Raw genomic sequence first — 27740 nt, 5'->3', positions numbered from 1 at the left:
GATTCAGGTCTGGACTTTGACTTGGCCATTCTAACACCTGGATACGTTTATTTGTGAACCATTCCATTGTAGATTTTGCTTTAGGTTTTGGATCATTGTCTTGTTGGAAGATAAATCTCCGTGCCAGTCTCAGGTCTTTTGCAGACTCCAACAGGTTTTCTTCAAGAATGGTCCTGTATTTGGCTCCATCCATATTCCCATCAATTTTAACCATCTTCCCTGTCCCTGGTGAAGAAAAGCAGGCCCAAACCATGATGCTGCCACCATCATGTTTGACTGTGGGGATGGTGTGATCAGGGTGATGAGCTATGTTGCTTTTACGCCAAATATATCGTTTGGTATTGTGCCCAAAAAGTTTGATTTTGGTTTCATCTGACCAGAGCACCTTCTTCCACATGTTTGGTGTGTCTCCCATGTGGCTTGTGGCAAACTTTAAACGACACTTTTCATGGATATCTTTGAGAAATGGCTTTCTTCTTGCCACTCTTGCATAAAGGCCAGATTTGTGCATTGTACGAATGATTGTTGTCCTATGGACACACTCCCCCACCTCAGCTGTAGATCTCTGCAGTTCATCCAGAGTGATCATGGGCCTCTTGGCTGCATCTCTAATCAGTCTTCTCCTTGCTTGACATGAAAGTTTTGAGGAACGGCCGGGTCTTGGTAGATTTGCAGTGGTATGATACTCTTTCCATTTCAATATGATCGCTTGCACAGTGCTTCTTGGGATGTTTAAAGTTTTGGAAATCTTTTTGCAACCAAATCCGACTTTAAACTTCTCCACAACAGTATCATAGACTTGCCTGTTGTGTTCCTTGGTCTTCATGGTGCTATCTGCGCCTTAAACAGAACACAGACTATCACAGAGCAGGTGCATTTATACAGAGACTTGATTATACACAGGTGGCTTATATTTATCATCATCAGTCATTTAGGACAACATTGGATCATTCAGAGATAATCAATGAACTTCTGGAGTGAGTTTGCTGCCCTGAAAGTAAAGGGGACGAATAATATCAGATGCCTCAATTTTCAGTTTTTTATTTTTTACAAAAATTTAAAATAAGCAATAAATATCGTTTACCTTCACAAATGTGTCCCACTTGTTGTTGATTCTTACTCATAAAATTTAAAATTTTTTTATCTGTAGGTTTGAAGCCTGAAATGTGGGAAAAGGTTGAAAAATTCGAGGGGGCCAAATACTTTCACAAGGTACTGTATAACCAAAAGCCAGTGCTCTTCTGGCACTATCAGGCTAATTCTCTACATACATTTAGTGGTCAGCTCAGATGTTTAGGTTTTGAAATCCAAGAAAGTAAAGTTTACAAAATCAGCAGCTTCATGAGTGAAGCAGCTGAGGATCAGATAATATCTGGGGGGTATTCAGCATTATCCCCTCCCCCTGTTAGAATCAGCATAAGTATATTTACTTTACCTTTCAGGACCTGTGGTGAGGTCATACCCATGTGACCAGCTGGTATCAGGTTGTAGGCCAAGGCCCCACCCCTTCTGGTCACATGGCTATGACCTCACCACAGGTCCTAATAGGTCGATTGTATAATACTTATGCTAATTCTAACAGGGGGAGGAGATAACTATGAATCATCCCCCCCCCCAGATATTATCTGCTCCTCAGCTGCTGTCACTCAAGCAGCTGATTTTCTAAACTTTACTTTCTTGGATTTCAAAACCTAAAACATCCGAGCTGACCACTACAGGAATATATAATCAGTCTGATAGTGCCAGTATAGCACTGGTTTTAGGTTATACACATAAATCTTGGTGATTGGTTCCCTTTAACCCAAATAAACATCATAAGGAATACAAAAAAACTACGAAACTTTGGTGGGCGTATATTATAAAATGTTATCAAACGTTAGCTTGCGATGCAAATAAGCAAGCCCTCACACAGCTCCATCAACTGAAAAATGAAAATTCTGCAGATCTTGGGTAATGGAGAAATTACCAGGTTGGGACACCAGTATAAGATTACTTAATAGGCCACCTCGTAGTAAAACCACTAACCGGCAAAATACAGTGGGGGAAAAAAAAAAAATGAAAATGAACAAAAATAAATAAAAATACAGTTGCTATTACCAAATACAAAATAAGCTATTTATTCAGATAAACAAATGTTTTGGAAAACCTAAAATAAAACAAGATAATGGCATAAACAATAAAGTCCTATGTACCTTTAAATAGTACCAATGAGAACTGAATAACCTACGCCTTATACGTATATCAATGTTAAGATAAACACATTATGGGTCTTGCAATCTGGGGAAGTAAATTAATTTGTAAAGAAAAAAAACAAACTTATGCAAATATTTTTAAGGATATTTAAAACATAATATACTTAAAAGAAAACCTGTCGGCACGATTTTGTAATGTAAAGTACAGACATGGCTTCAATGGCACTGTAACATCTAGATTGTGATACTTCTCCCTGTCTGTGCAGCTCTACCTCCGGTCTGTTAATTATAGGTCACTGCTGAGATTTCAAACAGAGGAGGTGGGTCATACATAGACAGCAAGCAGGCGGAGGGGCTGGGGAATCACAGACTGGGAGGAGAAGATCTAGTGTGCAGTTACCCCTGTTGAACAAAATCTAATTAGCAGACAACTGAAGGCTGATTAAAGAACAACAACAAAGCGGAATTCTTGACCAAATATAATCAGTAATCTCTAACTCAAAAAGGTGTCACCAAAATACAGCTCATCTTGCAAACAAGCGATAATATGGTACTTGACAAAGCTATTTCAACTACTCCACAAACCAAAGCTAAAAGTATAAAGCTGGTGTCACACTAAACGACAGCGACAACGACGTCGCTGTTACGTCACCATTTTCGGTGACGTAACAGCGACCTTGTAAGTCGCTGTTATGATCGCTGCTTAGCTGTCAAACACAGCAGAAGCAGCGATCATAACGTCGCTGTGTTACATGTTCAGAGAGCAGGGAGCCGCGCTTAGCGCTGGCTCCTTGCTCTCCTGCAGCACACATCGGGTTAATTAACCCGATGTGTGCTGCAGCTACATGTCACAGTGCAGAGAGCAGGGAGCCGCGCTCACTGCTTAGCGCTGGCTCCTTGCTCTCCTTGCTACAGTATGCATCGGGTTAATTACCCGATGCATACTGCAGCCACATGTCACAGTGCAGGAGCCGGCGCTGGCAGCAAGAGCGGAGGCTGGTAACCAGCGTAAACATCGGGTAACTAGGGAAAGGGCTTCCCTTGGTTACCCGATGTTTACGCTGGTTACAGCTTACCGCAGCTGCCAGTGCCGGCTCCTGATCGCTTCATTTCGTCGCTCTCTCGCTGTCACACACAGCGATGTGTGTGTCACAGCGGGAGAGTGACGACCAAAAAATGAAGCTGGACATTCAGCAGCGACCGGCGACCTCACAGCAGGGGCCAGGTCGTTGCTGGATGTCACACACAGCGACAGCGACGGGACGTCGCTGCAACGTCACAGAAAATGGTGACGTAGCAGCGACGTCGTTGTCGTCGTCGTTATGTGTGACACCAGCTTTACTTTAGCCCAAGTCTTGTGCCTACAATCAGCTTAGGTGTTGGCAGCTTTTCAGCTGTATATGATGACTATCATGGTATTGCATACATTATTGACTTTTCATAAAACTTTACGGAAAATATATACTATGAAACAGAAGACTTACAGGAAGAAGTTTAGCAATGGTATAATGATACTTACCTTACACTGTACAATTAGCTTAGGCTGAGAGACAGAGTTTCCAACTTCATCCAATATTTCAATTTGAAAAGGAAAAAGTGATCCGTTGTCAATAATAAGTAAATCATCCCGTGGGACCACGTGAATTTGCTTTGGTGGCCCTGCAAAAGAAAACTTGCATGATCATCAGCGATAACTTCAGTTATTTCTTCTCTCCACTCTAACAGCAGATTTATCATCATAACTGTGTTTCACATATTGTAGGACAGGTATGCTGCACTAATGAAAAAAAAAGGTGGGGTTGTTCAGCTTGGTCACATGGGTTAAAATTAGCACTTTACTTTAACCCTTTACCACCCAGCCTGTTTGACCTTCACGACCAAGGCATTTTTTTTTTTTAATTCAGACTAGTGTCACTTTATGAGGTTATAACTCTGGTACGCTTCAGCGGATCCCAGTGATTTTAAGACTGTTTTTTTCATAACATATTGGATTTCATGTTGGTGGTAAATTTAGGATTATAACTTTGTATTTGTTTGTGTTGCATTTGTTTGTGAAAAACAAAAATCAGAAACTTGGCAAAAATGTTGCAATCTTTAAACTTTGAATTTAAACCAGAGTTTTATCACATAAAATAGTTAATAATTATAATTTCCCACATGTCTACTTTATATCAGCACATTTGTTTAACAAATTTAAACAAATGTTCATTTTATTAGGAAGTTAGAAGGGTTGAAAGTTTATCAGAAATTTTTCCAACAAAATTTATAAACCACATTTCCTAGGGACCTATTCATATTTGAAGTGACTTTCAGAGGCCTAGGTGACAAAATATCCCAAAGTGACAATTCTAAGGGCACACCTCATACTGTCAAAACCACATCCCAGAAGTTTATTAACCCTTCAGGTGCTTCATAGGAACTAAAGCAACGTGGAAGAAAAAAATGAAACTTTTTACCTTTTCCCCCCAAAAATGTTACTTTAGCCTCAAATTTAGCATTTTCACAAGAGTAAAAAGATATTGCACCATATAATTTGTTGTACACTGAGTACACGGATACCCCAATGTGGCAGAAAACAACTATTTGGGCGCACGGCAGGGCTCAGAAGGGAAGGAGCGTCATTTGACTTTTTGAATGGAAAATTGGTTGGAATTGTTAACTGGCCCAAAGTTGCGTTTGGAGAACCCCCTGATGTGCCTTAACAGTGGAGACACCCAAAAGTGAAAGCATTTTGGAAAACTAGATTCCCAAGGAAATTAACTAGGTGCGTGGTGAGTACTTTGAACCCCCATGGGGGCTTCACAGAATTTTATGAAGTTGAGCTGTGAAAATTAAAAAAAAATACTTTTAATTCCCACAAAAATGATCTTCTAGCCTTAATATCCCATATGTCGATACCCCATATATAGTGGGAAACTACTGTTTCGGCACATGGCAGGGCTTGGAAGGGAAGGAGTGACGTCGTGAAGCGGAAACTTGGTATGTAAGTTTTATAATGTGGTAGCATATGTGAGTTTTGTAGAGTACGTCAGATTGGCATGTGTCAATTTAGTCCATTGAATGTATGGTAGATTTTGAAACATTCTTTCATATACAGGCACAGGTTTGTTGGGGCATGTGTCGCATTGTCAAATGGGGTCCATCCTTATCCCTCTGCTGTAGCACACTTTGCATTTTCTTTGTGATCTTCCTTTCTTTGATACTCGAGGGACCTCACCTGGGAAATGTTTCTCTGGTATAACATGAGCACCTACAGTTCCAGAAGTACTAAGGCCCTGACTTCCAAACAACAGGGCCTTGATCACTACCTCCTGGAATTGAAGGAAGGCAGCAATCTTGCCTGCACATTTTGAGAGTATGAAAGCGCTGAACAGTGCCACCTGTGGGGGCATGGCCATGATCTAGCACTGAAAGTATGTACTGTCTGAGAACTCTGAGAATCTGGTGCTCAAACTCCTGTAGAGACCTCACAGAATCTTTTTTTAATTGACCCCCTCTGGTCCTTATTTTATGGGGTACCATTGGTGGAGTGAAGACCCAGGATCGATAAATAGAGTGTACTGAGGAGGAGAGATGAAGAACTCCCTACTCTCCAGTGTCTAGAGGGGACGGCGACCATCTTGTGCACCTAACACAGTGGGAGGCAGCAATGCGGGGACAGTGACTAAATAGCTGTGTCAGTAAAGGGAAGTTTGCTAAAGGTATTTTGCCAGGAGGTGTATGGCTAGGGAATCAGGATCAGGAATTTAGGGAGCTAGGACTGTCAGAGAGGTTTTCATTTATTCAACACAATGGCAGATACTTTGACGTTGCTGTCATGGAATGTTAGGGGGCTGAAAAGCAAAATGCAGACCCACTCTAGATTATGTGAAATCTTTTCTACTGGCGATTGTCTGTCTTCAAAAGACCCACTTAACGAAAGAGGATGCAGATGTTGAAGGCGTCGTTGATGGGCTAGTTTCCATGCAACATAATCAACCTATTCTAGAGGGGTGAGTGTGTTGATTCATAGAAACCTCTGCCCATTATAGGACTCAGTCAAAATAAAGCAGAGGGAAGATATATGTCTTAATGCATCTAGCTGGGAGGGCATACATCAAATAATCAGTATATGTACCACCTTCATACTTGGGGAAAGTCTGACAGGAAGTTCTATAGTTTACAGTGCAAACCCCAATAATGGTATAGATGGGGACAAAGATAGGTTTCAGAGGGAAGGAGGTGGAGAGGGGAATGAGCTGACTCCTTTTGGGAAACTGAGGTAGACCTCTAAGACTTATTGATAAGAAATTGAAGGAGTACACTGCTGAAATGTCAATATACGGGAAAGTAAAATAGAGGTGCTAGCTAGTGCAGTGGACAAGAGAGAATGTGGAAGGGATAAAAGACAATGCACATAGAAAGCCAGCCCAACCTCAAAAATAGAAAATGAAGCATGACCTTTATTACAAAACCAATTAAAAACAATTTAAAAACAATTACCGCAACATCATGTCCAATACACCCTAAATATATAAGGAAAATAAGAAACCCCATACAATATATTGAAAATGATGTCAAAAACATATGGCTGTAACAGGAAAGTGTCAATATGACCCAGAGATATAATACAAAGCCAGTATACGGTCCCATACACTACACACTGTTCAAATAAACAGGAGTCTGTGTATAAGTAAATATATACGTGATAATACAAGAGAGAAAAATTATGTAAAATAGATCAAAAATAAGGCGTATATTTTACATGGTGTTTGGTGTTGCGGTAATTGTTTTTAAATTGTTTTTGTAGTAAAGGTCATACTTCATTTTCTACTTTTGAGGTTTTGCTTGCTTTCCATGTGTAGTGTCTTTTCTCTCTTCCAGATTCTCTTCCACTTATGGAGACATCGCAACCTGGGCCAAAAGGTGTACTCGTGTTTTTCTGCCTCCTATGGGTCCCTTTCTAAGATAGATCTAGCGCTTGGTATTGCACAGGACAATTCAATTGATACATTACCTACCACGTACTATTACAGATCACATTTCACCCCACCTAACCGTTCAGATAGGAGGAGGGTGTCCCTATCCCCTGGAGATTTAATTCCTCCAGGCTTTCCATCTTCTCCAAGGAAAGAAAGATCCCAAACTGCTAGAGGAATTTTTCGATATGCACAATGGTTCGGCCTCTATAGTTATTGTTTGGGAAATAATGAACGCGTTTCTTAAGGGCCTTTTAATTAAAGCGGTAAACTGTATAAAGAACGCTTCTAAGTCACTAGAAAAAATGCGAAGAGGAGAGGTACAAGAGGCCAAATACATTCAATTGCCCTCAGACGTTACCAAAGGGACCTTAAAAGATGAGCAGCATCAGTTAGCTCAACAAATGTTAACAAAAGCAAATAATGCTATTCATTAAAAAGGAGACTTACATTGCAGAAGGGGAGAACAGGACACCCCCTAGACGTCATTGCAAGGGTCCAACAGTGTGCATCATATATCTCAAAAATGAAAAGAAAGGATGGCACACTGATTCCGACAAATAGAGAGATGTTGATAGTGTTTAGGGATTTTTTGGCACAGTTATATCAATGTAAAGTGTCCCCCACAAAAGAGTTTTTAATCTCATTTCTGTCACCATTGCATTTGCCAACTCTTAGGATTAAGACAGCCCAGGAGCTGGACACCCCAATTAGTCTGGAACTACTGGAGCAAGCCCTGTCCACAATGTCTAAAAAATCAACAGGGATGGACGGCCTTCCGAGTGAGGAGCTCAAATCATATAGTGATATCCTATTGCCCCAACTGCTAAAAGTTATAAATGCAGCACTAGATGACTGGAGACTCCCACCCTCTATGAACGAGTCAGTTATTGTAGTAATCCCTAAGCATGACAAGGACCCAAGTCTTACAGAATCACACTGCCCAATTTCCCTACTTCCTATTGATGTAAAAATTCTTACTTAAGTTCTATCCAACCAATTATCTAAGGTAATTACGTCCCTTATACATCCTGACGAAACGGGCTTCATGACAAATAAATTGACCGCAATAAATATAAGGCGATGGTCTAAATCTGTAATTACCCCGCAAAGACGCTAACTTGAAAGCGGTGGTTTTGCTGGACTCAGCCAAAACATTTGATATTGTGGAGTGGTAATATTTGTGGGTGGTTCTATCTACTTTGGGATTTGGGGAAAAATGTATATACTGGGTGCAATTGCTATACTCGGCCCAGGAGGCTAGAGTGAAAGTAAAGGGTTTATTGTCAGAGGGGTTTTCTCCAGGCAGAGGGGCAAGACAGGGGTGCCTATTGTCTTGCAACCTGTTTGTAATCGCTATTTAACCTCTAGGTGCGGAATTGAGATAATCACATGGCGTTAGGGTTTTTTCGCACGGAAACATAAGTGAATAGGTCGCACTCTATGCAGACGATATGCTGTTATTCGTAATTGACTAGTCAAATTCACTAAGGCATGTAATGTCTATTAATCATTTAGGTGACCTGTCGGGATTATCAACTGGTACAAATCCTTGGTAATGACTATGGAAATTGTACCTAATAATTGTGAGGATCTGATAAGCTAGCTAAAGTGAACGGTCTCCTTTAAACACCTTGGCGTATAGATCAGTGAAAAAATTGCACATTATGAAAAACTAAATATCAAACTGTTACTGACTAAGTTTCAGCAGAAACTAAAGCATGGTGTAAACTTTCCCTCTCTGTTACAGGAAGAGCTAATCTCACTAAAATAATCCTCATTCCACAAGCCCTTTCTCTACTACATAATGCCCCAATGTGGCTGCCAAACAAATTTTCTATAAAGATTAACAGTATATTTAGGGAATTAATGGAATTAATATGGAAAAAGGGAACTGCAAGGATTAAACTGCAGATGTTACAGAAATCCAAGACTTATGGTGTTTTAGCGATACCGGATACGTTTCTACATTGCCTAGCGGCCCAGCTACAACCTAATATGGGAAATTCAGGATCTCTACGAACTGACCAAACTGCAAGGGTTTGATTTCCGGCAAAAACATGGAATAAATAAAATAACTTTATGATGAGTAAGCCTTTAAAGCATTTAAAAAGCTTAAAAAGAATTCAGTATTTTGAACAAAAGTTTCTTTTAACCCCTTCACCCCCGGCCACTAAAACACCCTAATGACCGGGCCATTTTTTGCAATTCTGACCAGTGTCACTTTGACAGGTTATAACTCTGGAACGCTTCAACGGATCCAGGCGATTCTGACACTGTTTTTTCGTGACATATTGTACTTCATGTCAGTTGTAAATTTAGGCCGATACTTTTTGCGTTTATTTGTGAAAATTTAGGAAATTGTGCGAAAATTTTGAAAATTTCGCAATTTTCAAACTTTGAAAATTTATGCCCATTAATCTGAGAGATATGTCACACAAAATAGTTACGAAATAACATTTCCCACTTGTCTACTTTACATCACCGCAATTTTCGAAAGAATTTTTTTTTTCGTTCGGAAGTTAGAAGGGGTCAAAGTTCATCAGCAATTTCTAATTTTTCCAACAAAATTTACAAAATAATTTTTTTAGGGACCACATCACATTTAAGTGACTTTGAGAGGCCGAGGTGACAGAAAATACCCAAAAGTGACCCCATTCTAAAAACTGCACCCCTCACACTGCTCAAAACCACATCCAAGAAGTTTATTAACCCTTTAGGTGCTTTACAGGAACCAAAGCAATGTGGAAGGAAAAAATGAAAATTTTACTTAACACAAAAATGTTACTTTAGCCATAACATTTTTATTTTCACAAGGGAGAAAAGAGAAAGTGCACCCTACAATTTATTGTGCATTTTCTCCTGAGTACGCCGATACACCATATGGGGTAAAAATCAATTGTTTGGGTGCACGGCAGAGGTCGAAAGGAAAGGAGCGCCATTTGAATTTTTGAACGCAAAATTAGCTGCACTCATTAGCGGACGCCATGTCGGGTTTGAAGACCCCCTGAGGTGCCTAAACAATGGAGCTCCCCCACAAGTGATGCCATTTTGGAAACTAGAGCCCTCAAATAATTTTTCTAGATGTTTGGTGAGCACTTTGAACACCTGGGGGCTTCACGGAAGTTTATAAAGTTGAGCTGTGAAAAGAATTTTTTTTTTTTACCACAAAACTGTTGCTTCAACTAAGTAGCTTTTTTTTCCACAAGGGTATCAGGAAAAAATACACCATGAAATTTATAGTGCAGTTTTTCCTGAGTACGACGATACCTCATATGTGGTGGAAAGTAATTGTTTGGGCGCATGGCGGGGCTCAGAAGAGAAGGAGCACCATTTGACAGCAAAATTTGTTTGAATCATTAGCAGATACCATGTCACGTTTGGAGACCCCCTGAGGTGCCTAAACAGTGGAGCTCCCCCACAAGTGACCCCATTTTGGAAACTAGACCCCTCAAGGAGTTTATCTAGATGTTTAGTGAGCCCCAAGGGGCTCCACAGAAGTTGATAATGTTGAGCCATGAATACAATTTTCTTTTGTTTTACCACAGAACTGTTACTTGAACCAGGTAGCTTTTTTTTTCACAAGGGTATCAGGAAAAAATGCACTATAAAACGTATTGTGCAATTTCTCCTGAGTACGCAGATACCTCACATGTGGTGGAAAGTAATTGTTGGGCGCATGGCGTGGCTCAGAAGAGAAGGGCACCATTTGACAGCAAAATTGGTTGGAATCATTAGCGGACGCCATGTCACGTTTTTAGACCCCCCCTATGGTGCCTAAACAGTGGAGCTCCCCCACAAATTACCTCATTTTGGAACTAGACCCCTCAAGGAATTTATCTAGATGTTTAGTGAGCCCCTTGTACCCCCAGGGGCTCCACTGAAAGTTGATAACGTTGAACCGTGAAAATTATTTTTTTTTTATTTTTTTTTTTTAAATTTTTGCAGCAACAAGGTAGCTTTTTTTTTTTTTCTTTTTACAACGGTATCAGGAAAAAATGCACCATAAAACGTATTGTGCAATTTTTCCAGAGTACGCAGATACCTCATATGTGGTGGAAATCAATTGTTTGGGCGCATGGCGGGGCTCAGAAGACAAGGAACGCCATTTGACTTTTCAAACGCACAGACGCAGTGCACTGATCGGCCACTGCAGGAGGCACGGTCGGATGAGATACAAAAAGCGCTGGGGATACGGGAAAAAAAAAAAAGTCACGCCAAAAATTGAGCAGGGATGCTGATCCGCGCTCAGCGGAACGCACGGACAGATGCGACTTTTTTTTCCGTATCCCCGACGCTTTTTGTATCACATCAGTCAGTGCGTCCCGCCGAGCGCTGATCAGGGATGCAAATAACGGATCAGCATCCCTGCTCAATTTTTGGCGTGACTTTTTTTTCCGTATCCCCGACGCTTTTTGTATCGCATCAGTCCGTGCGTCCCGCTGAGCGCTGATTAGGGATGCACATAACGGATTGGCATCCCTGCTCAATTTTTGGCGTGACTTTTTTTTCCGTATCCCCGATGCTTTTTGTCACGCCAAAAATTGAGCAGGGATGCCGATCCGTTATGTGCATCCCTGATCAGCGCTCGGCGGGATGCACGGACTGATGCGATACAAAAAGCGTCGGGTATACGGGAAAAAAAAAGTCCCGCCGAAAACTGACCACGGATGCAGATACGTTATCTGCATCCCTGATCAGCGCTCGGTGGGACGCACGGACGCATGAGGTGTAAAAATGGACAGGGGATAGAGGAAAAAAAAGAAAAAAGTTATACTCACAGTACCCAGAGGATTAGCAGGAGGAACAGCTTTACAGGAGCAGTAGGCAGGAAGTTGGACAGCTCAGCAGAAGACCCAGGAAGAAGGACCCAGCGATGGAGGCAGATGTGATCGGGCCAGTGAAGACCCGGAGGACCGGTGAAGACAGGTAAGAGGACGTCGGGGGGACAGCAGAGGGGGAGGGGGAGAGCAGAGGAGGAGGGAGATACCGGAGGAGCTGCAGAATAGAGATCACGGGGGAGGCCGGCAGATTGGAATGTCGGGGGGGCAGATCGGGATGTTGGGGGGGGGCAGATCGGGATGTCGGGGGGGGGCAGATCGGGATGTCGGTGGGGGAAGATCGGGATGTCGGTGGGGGAGATCGGGATGTCGGGGGGGCAGATCGGGATGTCGGGGGGGCAGATCGGGATGTCGGGGGGGCAGATCGGGATGTCGGGGGGGCAGATCGGGATGTCGGGGGGGCAGATCGGGATGTCGGGGGGGCAGATCGCAGGGGGGCACGGGCAGGGGCCATTACGGGAGCGCGCAGGAGCAATCACAGGAGCGCGCAGGGGCTGCAAGGTGAGCACAATACTCACCGCTCCTGCTCCTGCTCCACGTGACAGCAGCGGCAGCAGCAGCGGTGGCGTGGTACCACTAGTACCAGCCAGTGCTGCACGCTGCAGACATGTTGGGGGAGGGTCCCCAGACCAGCACAGGCCTGGGGAGGGCGGCCACCAGCAAATCAAACCGCCCCACTGCACACTGATTGGAGCGATTGCGCATCATAGCACGATCGCTCCAATCAGTGCTGCAGGGGCTGGGGGCGGCATGTTTGAGATCCACCTATGATCTGCTGTACCTGCTACGGCATCTCATAGCCGGATCTCACAGTATCGCACTATTTCCGGCATTATTTTTACTGAAATTAGTGCGAAAGATGTGGTTGGCGGTTCAGATTTGAACAGCCAATCACATCGATCGTCGATGGGGGGTGGCGATGCCACCCCTCTGGGGTGAAGCAAAGGTCCCCTGCTGTAAGAAACAGCAGGGGACATCATTTGAAAGCCGTTGCTATGGCCACGGCAATCAAATGAACTTTAGGCCGTAAAATTACGTCCCTGGTCGTTAAGTCACATTAAAATAGGACGTAATTTTACTGCCCGCGGTCATGAAGGGGTTAATAGCTACAACAGAGGCATGCATGTGAAGCACAGTCTAAAAATACGATTCTGTCGCCGGTTGAGCGTACCCCTATGCACGATAGAGTGGTAGCAGCAGGAAATACAAGGGGGGGGGGGGCATCTCACTTTATTATACGTATCTACAGGGAACCAAATATCGAACGGAACCTTGCACGCTAAAAAAAAAAATAATGTCAGAGGGACATAGGTTTTATTACCTTGGAACTATGGGATGATATTGTGCAAAACATTCCATTGCTCTTGGTTAGTGAAACGAATAGACTTTCCCAGCTGTATCTGGTACACATGGTGTATAGAACCTCTGGATTTTTTATTTAAAATAGCAAAGCCAGACTCTGCATGCTGGAAATGTGGCGCTGAAGACGCAGACTTGCTACATCTTATGTGGAACTGCACGCCTCTTAGGAGGTATTGTATGGATGTAATTGACTTGATAAATTCAACTTATGACTGTCAGATTGACTCAGCACCGCTGGCTTTTTGCACGTGGGGACCATGACATTGTGTGGAGAAAATGCTGGGTGCCATCATACAGTGTGGGGAGAATACTGGGGGCCACCATACTGTGGGGTGTGAATACTGGAAGCCATATTACTGTAAGGGTGAAATACTGGGGGCTCAATCACAGTGTGGGGGAAATACTGGGGGCTCTCATACATGGGGGGCTACTGAAGGCTGTCATACATTGGGTGAGGCTAGTGAGGGCCATTACACAGGGGGGCTACTGGGGCCATCATAAAATACAGGAGGATAATGTGGGGCACATCATGCTGTGTCTTTAGGGAGCTGTGCATCTATCATGCGGTGTATGTGGTTGCTGTGGGGGGCATCCCACTGTGTAGAGGGAAACTATGTATGGGGGGGACTCAGGAGACATTATTAAATGTTATATGTGCTCTTAAGAAGCATTATTGTTATAGGGGCACTTGGTGCATTTTAATTGTGAAATGGGTACACTGGGGGCATTATTACTTTCTAGAGGCAAATTGTGGGCACTGTTTTCTAAGGCAATTGGATAAAGCAATAATATTTTTATTAATTGGTTAATTTTACCATCAAGGAGGGCCCAAATGAGACATTTTACTTGATAAGAGGCACAATGGAGGACATTATGTGGGGTACTAAGCGGATTATTATTATTATTTATTATTATTTATTATTATGATCAGTAATGGGGACAAATATGTCAGCAGCGGTTGAGTATTGGGGTATCAGCATGATGAGGGGTTTGTGCAGGTTAGGAACGGTGCTGGAAATGTGAGAAGTCAACTGTCTTTGTTGTAATCTAAATCAAAAAGGGTCAGTGGAGCCTCTGTTAGGAGTCTCGGCACGGAAAAATAGCCAGATATCCCTCCGGGAAGGACCTAGCCAAGCAGTGGCTCTTTTTAGGAGACCACCATAACCACAATATTCAGTGGCCCTTTTCGTCAATATCCAGCTCTTGACGAGTTTAAAGATATGACAAGGGAAATACCAAGGCCAGGTATCCATCCACAGACAGCTGTTTCGGGGTATTGCCCCTGATCAGTGTCGAGTAGGATTCTGGTTAGGTGGGAGCAATGCCTACTAGACCAGCAAGACAAAATCACTGATCTCGGGGAGACCAGCCAGAGAAAACACTTCTGGCAGCCAGTGAAGGCGGTCAACACAGTGAAATCCTAGGTGCATTTCCCCCTGGGAAGTATGCAAATCAAAAGGGTCCGTGGAGCCTCAGTTAGGAGTCTCGACACGGAAAATAGCCAGATATCCCTCCGGGAAGGACCCATCCACTCCTTCCTACCTTTTTTGGACAAGCTTGTGCATTTTTTTTTTAATCCCTTAGATTAAAGTAAACCTATACAAGTTTGGTGTCTACAAACTCGTACGGACCTGAGGCATCACAGCAATACATCAGTTTTATCATACAATGAACATGGTGAATAAAATATCCCACAAACTATTGTGCGATTGCACTTGGAGTTTTCCGCACTTCAAATTTGTTTGCTGTTTTCCAGTGCATTATATAGTAAAACTTATGGTTTTATTTAAAAGTACAGCTCGTCCAGCAAAAAACAAGCCCTTATATGGCAAGATTGACGGAAAAATAAAGTTACGGCTCTCAGAAAAAGGGTAGCAAAAAAAACCAAACAAAACGGAAAATAACCCAGACGTGAAGGGGATAAGAAATAAAAGCAAAAACAAATTGATATTAACTGATCCATTTTCCATCAACTCCATTGTTAAAAAAAAAATAAATAAATAACGGAATGAGCAGAAATCCGTGCTTTTCTTCTGCACAGCTTTTTTCCCAACCGATTTCTACCAGATCCGTTCTAACGGATGATTACTGGACATGTGAACATAAGAGGGTAATTTGAGTAACAAGGGGGTCTTATGTTGGATATTCACTTAAATATATTACATAGAAGCAAATTGTAAGTAGGAAAAACTTCTGACGTATACATACCAGGTAATAACTTTAACTTTGTAGTCTGACTGTCTTCTTTTAATTGAGGCAAAGTAACCTTCAAGGTAGAATTCTGTTGAGGCAAACCGAAAACAAAAAAAACACGGAAAAAAATGTAAGACACATGATCTACAGATGACTTTTGATGAATTTATGTTATACAAGAGTAACAAGAATCAGTATAGTACTACGGTGACAGTCACATAAGAGAATGTGGCTATAGTACAGTCACCAATTAGTGAGAAGGTCATAGTTACCTTGGCCTGGGAGCTCTTAGACACTTGTCCTCTAATAATCACTCCCTTAATCAATAATGGTGCCCCCGTGCTTAGCTCTTCGTATTCAATTGTAAGACCACTAAATGCAACAAAACAAAATTATTATTTAAAAGAAATCTATCTTCAGTAAATATAGACACTTCCAAATTAGACATAAAAATCAAGACATACTGTAACTTAAATGAACCCTGCTACCATGAAAATGCAGTCCAATCTGATGGCCTCATGCTATAGACCAAGAGGAGCTCAATAGACTGATATGTACACTACTCACAAAAAGTTGGGGATATTTGGCTTTCGGGTGAAAGTTATGGAAAACGTAAAAAGTTCACACTACAGTGATATTTTAACATGGAAGTAAGGCATTTAAGAAGCATGCAATAGCAATTTTCTCATTTTTTGAAACAAACGCAAACAAAAAAATGTCAATATCTCAATAACTTGTCATGTGGCCTTTATCATCAATTACTACTGACGTCTCATGCTGTTCACAAGTGGAGTTATTGTCTGCTGAGGCATAGCATCTCACTCTTCTTGAAGGGAGTCTCTCAGGTCACTGAGGTTCTAAGGTACAGTTAGGCTACATGCGCACTCTGCGTTTTTGGTGCGTTTTTGGCTGCAGTTTTGTTGTCAGAACTTTCTGACATTTGACTTCCCTGCAAAGTCAATGAGAAGTCAGATTTTCTATGCGCACATTGCAGTTTGTCAGCGTTTTATTTTTCAAAAGTTTGTGACAAAAAAAATGCAGCATGTTCATTCTTCCTGCGTTTTTGTCAATATTTGTCACAAAAATGCAGCAAAAACGCATGTTGTGAAAAACGCACCAAAAATGCACCGAAAACGCACCTACAATTACAAGCGTTTTTTGTGACATTTCCAAGCTCTCTCTGACAAGGTGCAGTTTTGGCTGCATTTTGGCTGCAGTTTGTGAACACAAAAAGATGCAGCATGCGCATGTAGCCTTACACTTCTACCCAGCGACTCAACTGATCCATTACATTTTCTATGGGATTCAGGTCTGGAGAAAGTGCAGGCCACTCCATTTAAGGTACCCCAGTCTTAAGCAGTTATTCACTAATGACGTAACCTCGATGAGCTGGAGCTTTGTAGTCCATGAAGATAAAATTGGGTCTGTGCTGTTCATGCAGAGGCACAATGACTGAATTAATGATGTTATTCAAGTAGTAGGGGCTTGTCACTGTACTATTCAAAAAGTGTAGGGCAGTTCTGTATTGACTAGACACATAGGTCCACACTGTAACATTACCACCACCAAAGACTCATCTGGTGACAACAGTGGCTGATGCATAGCGCTCTACTTGATGTCTCCGGCACAGTTAGCAGCAGGGCTGTGGAGTCGGCAAGCCAAACCTCCTACACAGACTCCTCAAATTTCCTTGATTCCGACTCATACGTGACTCATCCTTGTGATAAATTTACTGTAGTAAAATGGTAACATGACCTTTTAATCATTATTATGATACAATAATCAAGCTGTTTAGGTAGAACATAAAATATATTTATTGGAACAAAAGTTTAGAACAAATAAATTAAAATTGTAAATATGCAATACACTATGCAGCAAGAGGGGGAAAAAGAAGGATTTGTGTGTACTCACTGAAAATCTCTTTCTCTGAGTCTTCATTGGGGGACACAGGACCGTGGGTGTATGCTGCTGTCACTAGGAGGCTGATACTAAGACAAAAAAAGGTTAGCTCCTACCTAGCAGTGTACACCCTGAGCCGGAGGCAGACTTAAATCCGTTTAGTGCACAAGCGTAGGAGGAGTACCAAAACAACCATACATAAGTCAAGATAATAACTATAACAAAGTAGCTGTGCGACAAGTGGCCTGGGAACATGGACCATTGAAATAGGCAGGCAATATGTAACAAAAACAAGCAGGGTGGGCGCTGTGTCCCCCAAAGAAGACTCAGAGAAAGAGATTTTACGGCGAGCACACAAACATTTTTCTCTCTCTTTCGTTTCATTGAAGGACACAGGACCGTGGGATGTCCAAAAGCAGTCTCTGGGTGGGAAAAAGGCAATCACCGGAGATAGACAGGAAACAGCTTCCCCTGTCGGGCTTGCCCAAGACCTGAATGCACCTACCTTGCTACTGCCGCCTGCAAAACCCTTTTCCCCCCCCCCAAGACTGGCCTCTGCCGATGCTTGGGTGTGAACATGGTAGAACCTAGTAAAGGTATGCAGACGAGACAAAGTGGCGGTCCTGCGGACCTGGTCAGCCGACGCCTGATGCGTAACCGCCCAAGAGGTTCCCATTGCACGGGCAGAGTGCGCCCTTACTCCCCGTGGTGCAGATCTGTCCTTTATCCAATAGGCCTCGGAAATGGCAGAACGGATCCATCTGGCAATCGTGGCCTTGGATACCGGCATGCCCCTCTTGGGACAAATGGAAGGAACAGACCTTCCATCTTACGGAAACGTGCGGTCCTGGAGACGTAAATTCTGGTGACTCGCACCAGATCCGAGTGTGCAAGGCCCTTTCCAGGCTGTGAGAAGGACCAGGACTGGAGGACGGAAAAACAATCTCCTCATTTGGATGGAACGGCGAGACCACCCTGGGCAGAAGGGAGGGGTCCAGCCGGAGCACTACCTTGTCCTGAGAAAGACCAAAAAAGGAATAAGGACAAAAGGGGGCGGCCAGCTCTGAAGTTCTTCATATAGAAGTGATGGCGATGAGAAACACCACTTTCCAAAACAGGTGAGAAAGAAAAGAATCTCGTAAAGTGCTAACGGTGACCTTGAAGCGAACCCAGCACTAGCATAAGAACCCACGGTTCTAGTGAACGACGATACGGCGGAGCTAGATGGGCAACTCCCTGGATGAAGGTCTTGATCCGCGGGCGAGAGGAGAGGGTCCTCAAACAGAATTGACAGAGCCGACACTTGACTTTTAGGTGTGGCGAGTGCTAGACTCGCATCCAGACCTGACTGAGGGAAGGGAGAAGGAGAGAGGAGATGAGATGCTGTGTGCCTCAGACCACCGGAGGCAAAAAAAAAAAAAAAAAAAAAACTCTCCCCATGCGGTAGTGGATCCTCGCAGAAGAAGATGGCTTCCTGGCTTTAATCATTGTCTGTATCACCCTTGTCGAAAGGCCTGTCTGAGCTATTACCCAGGATTCAATAGCCAGGCTGTCAAATTTAGAACTTCTGAGTTCTGGTGGGAAAGAGGGCCCTGCCACCGAAGATCTGGACGGTCTGGAAGGTGACACAGAATGTCCGCGTGGAGCTGAATGACTTCCGCGAACCATGCTCGTCTGGGCCACTGTGGAGCCACTAGGATGACTGGAAATCCTTCCGCCTTGATGTTCTTGAGAACCTTTGGGATCAGGGGTAGCAGTGGGAAGTACAGGAGCCTGCACTGGTTCCCCGCGTCGACCCCTAGCGCCAGGTGGTCGCGGTACCCCGCGATGAACCTTGGAACCTGACAGTCTAATCGGGAGGCCGTTAGGACCACCTCCGGAGTCCTCTATCTGCCGCAGACCTGGTTGAAGGCTTCCCCGTTGAGGGACCATTCGCCTGAAGTGAGGCTTTCCTTGCTAGATAGGCGTCTTGAATGTCCAGAACTTCGCCAACTTCCATGGACACGATTACAGAGCGGAGAGACTACATGCAAAATGCTCGAGGTCTCACCGACTTGTTGCGAAGCTTCGAGTCGAGGACGGGGCGGGCCGAGCCGTCCTTCTTGGGGACCACAAAGAGGTTGGAATAAAAACCCCTGGAAGCGTGCTAAGAGAGGGACTGGTGCCACGACTCCAGATTAGAGGAGAGACTCTGGAGAGGAGGAACGCGCAAGCACGCGTGGGCTACTCGGGAGGGCGATAACCGACAGAACGTCTCGGTGGCATTGAATCGAACTCTATTTCGTAGCCGAGACAATGATCTCTCTGACCTAGATATCTGTAATTAAGGGGAGCCAGCCATGCTGGAAGCGAGACCGGAGCCCCCCCCCCCCTCCCACTAGTCTGGCGCTGCTGCATGGAGACCGCAAGACATTTGGAGGAGTGGCGTTGAGACCTGGAGGCGGACTTCGTGGACTGGTGGGGACGCGAACACGCCAAGAGGGATTGGTCTTGAATGCCGAAGCCTTCCTGCCCCTCCGAGGGAAGCGTGTTTTCCACGTTTGGTTGAGGTGTTCTGGATGCGTTTGGGCCGAAATTGGGAAAGAGAGGTACTCTTTCCTCCCGTAGCCTCGGAGATCAACTGAACTAGCCTATCCCTGAAAAGATGTTCCCCTAAGAACGGAAGGGGAGTCAGTGGCCCCTTTTAGAGGCCGCATCCGCAGTCCAGGTCCTGAGCCAGAGGGTCGACGGATGGCCACAATGTTGCTAGAGGTCTGGGCCACGCATTTGGCAGACGCCAGGGCTGCGTTGAGAAGGTACTCAGCCGCGAGTGTAATCTGCGAAGAGATGTTAACCAGTTCCGGAACGGCAGAGATGGCACGGAGTCTGCTGCGCAGAGTGTCCGCCCAGGACATCAGCGCCTTTGCAACCCAAACCAAGGCAAAGGCCAGGGAAAGGGATGTGCCAGTTGCCTCGAAGGCAGAACGGCCCAACCTGTCAATGGTACGGTCCATGGAGTCCCTGAGAGACGCACTGTTAGGGAGAGGCAGGACTGTGCCATTCTTTTCGGAGCCCCTCAGAGAAGGAATAATGTAAATTGATGGACTTACCGCTGGTAAACACCCTGTCCGGCTGTTGCCTGTGGTTGCTCAGTAACTCAGCGAACTCTGGATGTCCACTGAATGCGTTATGGAGTCGCTTGGGTGCTCTGAGAAGAGACGGGGTCTACCTGTACCTTCAGAGTCTTATTCACCATTTCTACCAGGCTATCCACCATGCGCCGAACATCAGCCACTTGCTCGGAATCCAGCAGAGGTGCTACATCTGAGTTATCACCTGAGAGGTAGGAGGACTCCCGGGAGGAGTGGTAGTCTGGCCCTGGGGATGAGGGTGAAGCCTGGGAGGACGCTGAGGACGAGACCTGGTGGGTCCGCTTCTGAGCAGTAGCAGAGGACCGTGGGATGGGGCTCACTTCCTCCTGAGGAGACTGCGCTAGTCCTGTGGAGGGCTGACCGAGCGTCGGCAAGAGATGCAGAGCTAGCGCGATGGTCCGAGAAGCCTCAGCGACAGAATCTACGGACTGAGCCCGGGATGCTAACCAGTCGGGAGGAGGCGGGACGCTGGGCCCTGCAGGGCCGGAGGCTGCGGCGGCAGCATCTGAGTCGTCGGCGGAGAAGTCCTGTGGACGCTTCGGGTCTGCAGCCGGAGGATAGCGGGACATCCTGGCCTAGGGGGAATTTGGCTTTGCAGGCGGAGCACGCCAAAAATCTAAAGCAAGGGAACCTGTTTGGATCGGGCGGACCTAGGATCATGCAAAGGTACTCTCACTGGGGCTGCTAGGAAGGAGATGGGAGAGTGACCAAACGGTCATTAATAAGTGAGGGCTACCCAGTGAGGGTCAACTCCGAAGGAGCAGTGTGTACCCAGGACCAGTGTGCTGCCCACCAGTCCAGAGAGAAGGATCCAGGTCAACACCGGAGCCAGGAGATAAAGGAATAGCGCGCTGCTGCCTCATTGATAGAAAATGGTGGATGTTATAGAAGACAGGGTTGCAACCCCACGAATATATGATCTAAAGGGGTTGTCTGGTACTACACATATCTAATTTGTTAGCCAGAATCAGTAGCCTTCCCTAGAGGGCATTTCTGGTATTACAGTTCATGCCCGATTCTGTCTATTTAACATCCTGGGTAAAATGGATCAGAACCAAAGAAGCCATCATTAGGGCAACAAGGGGCAACCACCAAGGTCTCTCAGACCTCTACATAACGAATTTACACTCTGCCTTACATCCACAAAAAACTGGCAGATTAAACCTAATCTACCTGTGCATCAAATGCTTATAGTTCTTAAGACCTCAGTCAACAATAGTGCCATTGCACTTTTTTTTGCAATTTTTCTGCATTTGGAATTTTTTTGCCATTTTCCAGTACACTATATGGTAAAACTTATGGTTTCACTTAAAAGTACAGCTCGTTCCGCAAAAAATGAGCCCTCACATGACCCTATTGACTGAAAAATAAAAAAGTTACGTCTCTCAGGATAAGAATGGTGAAAAAAAACAAAGCAAAAAAAAAAATAAATAAATCGGCCAGTCACAAAGGGGTTAAGGCTAGAGAACAACTTATCTACACTAACCTTGGTTGGTGGCAAAGCAATGACCACATGGGCAACCAATTTCAGAGAATAAAGGAATTGACTCATGCAGTCAGTTTTGATGAACGGTTGAACTCTTCTACTTCTTTGAGAGCAAGAGAAGCATTTTGCTGAAATATGGTCAATCTGTTTGCTATGGAAGCGGGATCCGTTTCCCTGCGGCAACGCTTTGCTACTCCATGCAGTCCAAATATTTTTCAAAATTAAACTCATCATCTGATGAGACTGAAGATACGGCAGCAGTGGCACTGGAAGGATACAAGTCCTCTTGTTCTTTTGGCAGTCCTGTAGCCCACTCATCCTAACTGCTACCTCTGTCAGAGCTTCTTTTCCTTTAGGAAGCTATTGATCACCCACCAATATACGATGACTTGGGTCCACATACACGGCTGCCAGAAGAATTTTATTTTCTAGCAGTGTCTCTCTGAGTTTAATTGAAGCAGCAATGCCATCTGCAATTGAACCTCTACTTTGCAACAGGCAAAACATCAAGTTCTTCCACTCCTTTATGAAAATGCCAGGAGTTAAATACTTAGCTTGTCATTTTTTAGTCACTGTAAATGGGTAATGAATAGGGCTGTAAAAGTCCGAATTCGCGCGTTTTCAAAAATTTCCGGGTGCCGGATCCAGCACTGGGGAAAATAATTGAAAAATAAAAGAAAAACAGAAATAAAACAGCGTTTCATACTTACCGAGACTCAGTGTCATGGCGGCACACTGCTTCCGGGTCGTGCATTCACTTCCTGTACTGTGCATCGTATACACACAGCTTTCCGTGTTTTCCCCGCCCATCGGACTTCCTCTCGTCTGTGATTGGCTGCAGGCACACACGCCCCCAGCTTGTGACAGTATCTGCCTGCCGTGCAGTCATCACAGCTGTCAATGTCTGCACAGCCATCGGTCGTGCTCTATGGCCGCTAGGTATGTAGCAGAGCTGAAGCGGCGTGGGACCTCGTGTGAATTACGCCGGAGTTGCAGGGTGTTGGGAGTTAATAAAGAGGTGAAGGAGTGTGTGTTTTGTACTTTACTCCAAATAAAGGATTTTTCTCTGTGTATATTTACTTTCATTTACAGGCAAGTGTGATGCAGGTATCTCATAGATGCCTGTGCAATTACTAACCTAGGGTTTAGTAGCAGCTGTGCGCTGCTTTTAACCCCGTATTACCCTGATTGCCACCGCTAATAGATGCGGCAATAGTGGGCAGCTGCGGGCTGAGACTACCAGCCCCCAGCCGGCATTATCATGGCTGGGGATGAAAATTAAGGGGGACCGCACGTCGTCTTTTTTAAAATTATTTATTTAAATAATAAAAAAGCCGCATCACCGGCAGAGCCAAACACTGACAGGAGCGTGCTTGTGTTTCTTTGTAAATGCACACTCATGTTCAGAAAGCGCAGGTTGTGCCGGGTGATATCATGTCAGACTTGTACGAGTGACAGCGCATCACCGACACAGCCGCATACTTCTCACAGGGACGTGCATGTGTTTCTGAAAGACATGCACGTTCACCATACTGACCCGCAGAGCCTTGCACTGCTTTCCATGCCCACCAGCCGTCCTGCCGCCTGTGATTGGTTGCAGTCAGCTGACACGCTGACACTCAGGGTGGGGTGCATCTAAATACACGAGCAAGTGGGCAGGCAAACAACGAATACTGAATTGTCTGCTCCGGAGGGGAAAATCGTGACCTGGAAGGAGTTTGCTGCCATGACACAGTCTCGGGTGAGTACACCGCTCATGCTCCTACCCCCGAATCCCTTCCACAAACAATTTTAATCTCCGGATTCTGGTGCCCATAGACTTATATGGGCACCGGAATCCGGAGCGGATCCGGATTTTATTTTCAATCCGGCAGGATTCCGCTGGTCACGGATTTTGGCGTATTAGATCAACTCTAGTGATGAAGCAATTCCTTCAATTCAGCCACCTGTTTGACCTTCATGTAGCGTTACCTGAGGGTTGGCCATGTGTACAAGAAAGGGTTTCAGCTCAAGCAAATCACTCAATGATTAAATGAGTGCTGCACCACTGAGTGGCTTGATCGACAACTGCCCCTTTTCCAGCACATCTCTTCAAGATGGAATCAATTTTAGGGGTTCTAGCAACAATAACCAATTTCCTCACTTTGCCAGAGATTCAGCATGTCCCTCTTGCAGACTCTTATTGCCAGCTGCAGCGTGTGCACAACACAGTGCATGTGATATAGGAGAGAGATGTGAAGCAGCTTCAACAAGATCATATAATTCTAAATGAACACTTTGCTCTTTATTGACAGTTTAGACTAACTTTAAAGAAGTACCTGCCTTAATCCTACTTTCCTGTTCACTCTAGAGCAGGGGTGTCAGACTCGGCTGGGTATATAGGCTGCACATAGAAAAAAAATAATTTGGGGGTCGGCATTCTTTTCAGGACAAAGTGACATTTTGATTGGTACCATATTTTTTTCTATATACCTTTGAATCACTGTTTTTGAACATTTTTCATTATAAAATGAACATTTTTGTTTAAAAAAAAAAAAAATAAAAACATTTTTGAGGATTAAAAAAAAAAAGCCATGCTTTATTTTGATTTTTTGTTACATTTTGTCTGTAAGTAATATAGTTTTATAATTGTACCATTTGCTAATTTTGGAAAAAATCTTGTAGTAATATGACCATTCTTGTCCCCATCTGTGCCCGTCCTTCACCCCATTTTTAAGATGCCCATCCTTGTGTTCTTCTTGTAGTAATGTGCCCATCCTTGTCCTCATCCTATAATAATGTGCCCATCCTTGTCCTCATCCCGTAGTAATGTGCCCATTCTTGTCCTCATCCTGTAGTAACGTGTCCCATCCTTGGCCCCATCCTGTAGTAATGTGCCCCATCATTGTCCCCTTTAACTAATGTGCCCATGCAGGTTCTCTTCTTGTAGTAATGCCCCATACTGGTCCCCTATTGTGCCATTCTTCACATACATACTAACAAATCCTTCTTCTCACCTGTCCACCATTCCCTCGGCGTCCTCTTCCCTGCTTCTTGCGGCCCGCAGGTACGTGGATCCGGTAACCATTGTGGACAGTGAAGGGGCCGCCGCTGTCAGAGCCTTATCTGTAATTCAGATTAATGTTTTGCCAGCGCTGCGCAGAGTCAAGCTTTCTCTGCACAACTATACCAATGGCAGCCGCCGGCCATTGAAATAGTTGTGCAGAGAGCTTGACTCTGCGCAGTGCTAGCAAAATAGTTATATGAAATAAAGCGCTGACAGCCGCTACCCCTGCAGCAGCCGCGATCGTTACTGGGTCCACGTGCCTGTGGGCTGCAAAAATCAGCCTGAGAGGCGGCATGAGGCCCGCATGTTTGAGACCTTTGCTCTAGAGTCTCCAGCAGTTCTGAGATGATTGCATGCATTTATATGCATTCCAGATAGTTTTAGGACATTTCATGTAGAAAAATCACCAGCAATGTCATACTCCAAAGCAACTTTTTTTTATTAAACTTCTTGGTGGATTTATGGAAAAAAAAGTAGCCAGGAAGACAGAGGAGGTCACCTGGAGAATTTCAAGACCATATCCATCAAAATCGGTGAAGGCTCTCAGAAGATATAGCCAAAAATCTTCGACGGTGTCAGTTCTGTTGGCTCTGCGCAAAGCCATTAATAAGGCTATGAAGAATTAATCTCTGTGGACCCTGTACTGCGACAGCATTTTCACATCCCACATCCAGGATTTCCGGACTCAGAGGAAGGTGCAGAAAATTTTGATACCACCCCCATGAAAATCGGAGGTGGCACACCAAAGATATAAGGAAAAAACTGCGGCAGGTTTTAGTGAGTACAAGCGCTCAGCGCTGTCCCCATACAATTTACACTGATCACACTGAACCCTGTACCTTGTAAAATTTATGTGCCCCCTTCTCCTAAATATTACTGTAGACCTTGGGGGGATGTGGGAAAATCCACAGAAATCTTAAAATCTCCCTTCTGTGCCATATATATTAACCAACTAGATCCCGTGCTGGGGTCCGAACAGCGGCCTTCTTCTGACCACAAAGTGAATGTGACAGTTGGAGTCAGTGAGGAGCGGCCATTTTATAAGTCCTGGCCATAATATTCCCTAATAGCCACCTATAATCACCCTAAATAGTGGTTATAAACCTTACTGGAAAAGCCCTATTGCCCTGCACTCTTCCCTGGAGGCTGCACTCTCACAATAAAGCAGAAGCAACAGCAACATTGATTTAATTAAAAACGTCAAATTTCGGATTTAAAGGGATAGCTCCGATTGCAAAAATTCTTTTTGCAATGGATAAAGGAGAAAGGCAGAAGATAAAACCAAATATAAAAAATGACCAAACAAATCACCTTGAAGGCGGCACATAAAACAACAATGGTTAAAACCACTCTGGATAAGGAAAATCTTACCTATAACCTAAAATCCATCACCCCCAAAATAGAAGCTTCACCAGCCACAGTCTCACATGTAGGAGGAGGTATAGAGACTAAACATCAATCAAGATTAAACCATAGAGATTGTGTGGAGCAGGGGATGAAAGACACTCAAGCTTATATAAAAAATGAATCATTCCCCCTAGTAAAAGCGACAGTTAACCATATAAAATCACCACTCCTCAATCTCGCCTCTTATAATAAGGTAGAACAATCTAACATCTCAGACATTGAAACATCATCTTCCAGTTCTAATAAAAGAAAAGGCCAGACTATAAGAAATGATGCACTAATAGGAGACTTTAACAATTCCTCTCCATCCGCTAGTGAAGAATTTGATTCGCTAAGTCTCGATAAACATAGGCCTAGACTCTATTACAATTCACCTTCACTACCTTCTGCTGAATCAAAGATCCTAAACAGCAGTGAAACTCATCCAAATCTTGTGAAAAAGGACTCTGACTCCTATTTAGTAAACCTTATTAAAACTCTCAATAAAGACATGGTCTTAGCATTCGAAAATCAAACAAAGATCCTACGCGAAGACATTCTACAAGTCAAAAACAGATTGGATGCTAATGAAGCCAGAATATCCCAAGTAGAGGAAAAAGCGGACATACCGTATTTTTCGGACTATAAGACGCACCGGACCATAAGACGCACCCTGGTTTTAGAGAAGGAAAATAAAATTTTAAGCAAAACACTTATGGGGCGAGGATCTGCTTCTGACACACTATTATGGGGGTAATGTCCCCAAATTCTCTAGTAAGGTACCCCATCCTGGTAATGATTCTCCTGCCTTGTATATAATCCCCATCCTTATATTTATTTTTTTATATATATATGTATGTATGTATGTATGTATGTATGTGTGTGTGTCCCTCATCCTGCTATATGAGCCTCATCATCCTGCTATATGTCCCCCATCATCCTGCTATATGTCCCCCATCATCCTGCTATATGTGCCCCATCATCCTGCTATATGTGCCCCATCATCCTGCTATATGTGCCCCATCATCCTGCTATATGTGCCCCATCATCCTGCTCATATGTGCCCCATCATCCTGCTCGTATGTGCCCATCATCCTGCTCATTATGTGCCCCATTATCCTGCTCATGTGCCCCATTATCCTGCTCACATGTGCCCCATCATCCTGCTCATATGTGCCCCATCATCCTGCTCACATGTGCCCCATCATCCTGCTCACATGTGCCCCATCATCCTGCTCACATGTGC

The 27740-nt window shown here is 44.2% G+C and overlaps 1 protein-coding gene across 1 annotated transcript in view; it reads right to left on the bottom strand.

The window, feature by feature from the left end:
* Positions 1-27740, bottom strand: part of SMCHD1 (structural maintenance of chromosomes flexible hinge domain containing 1) — a 437194-nt gene that overhangs the window by 179965 nt on the left and 229489 nt on the right. Inside the window, exons 18-20 of the mRNA XM_075316053.1 lie at positions 15819-15918; positions 15562-15634; positions 3712-3851 (exon numbers count right to left, since the gene is read on the bottom strand). Coding sequence (XP_075172168.1) covers positions 3712-3851; positions 15562-15634; positions 15819-15918 — 313 coding nt within the window. The remainder of the gene's footprint in view (positions 1-3711; positions 3852-15561; positions 15635-15818; positions 15919-27740) is intronic.

This window comes from Anomaloglossus baeobatrachus, chromosome 6 (assembly GCF_048569485.1).
Source record: "Anomaloglossus baeobatrachus isolate aAnoBae1 chromosome 6, aAnoBae1.hap1, whole genome shotgun sequence".
Lineage (NCBI taxonomy): Eukaryota > Metazoa > Chordata > Amphibia > Anura > Aromobatidae > Anomaloglossus > Anomaloglossus baeobatrachus.
Note: the sequence above shows the minus strand (reverse complement) of the source record. Positions and strands in the feature narration are given on the sequence as shown.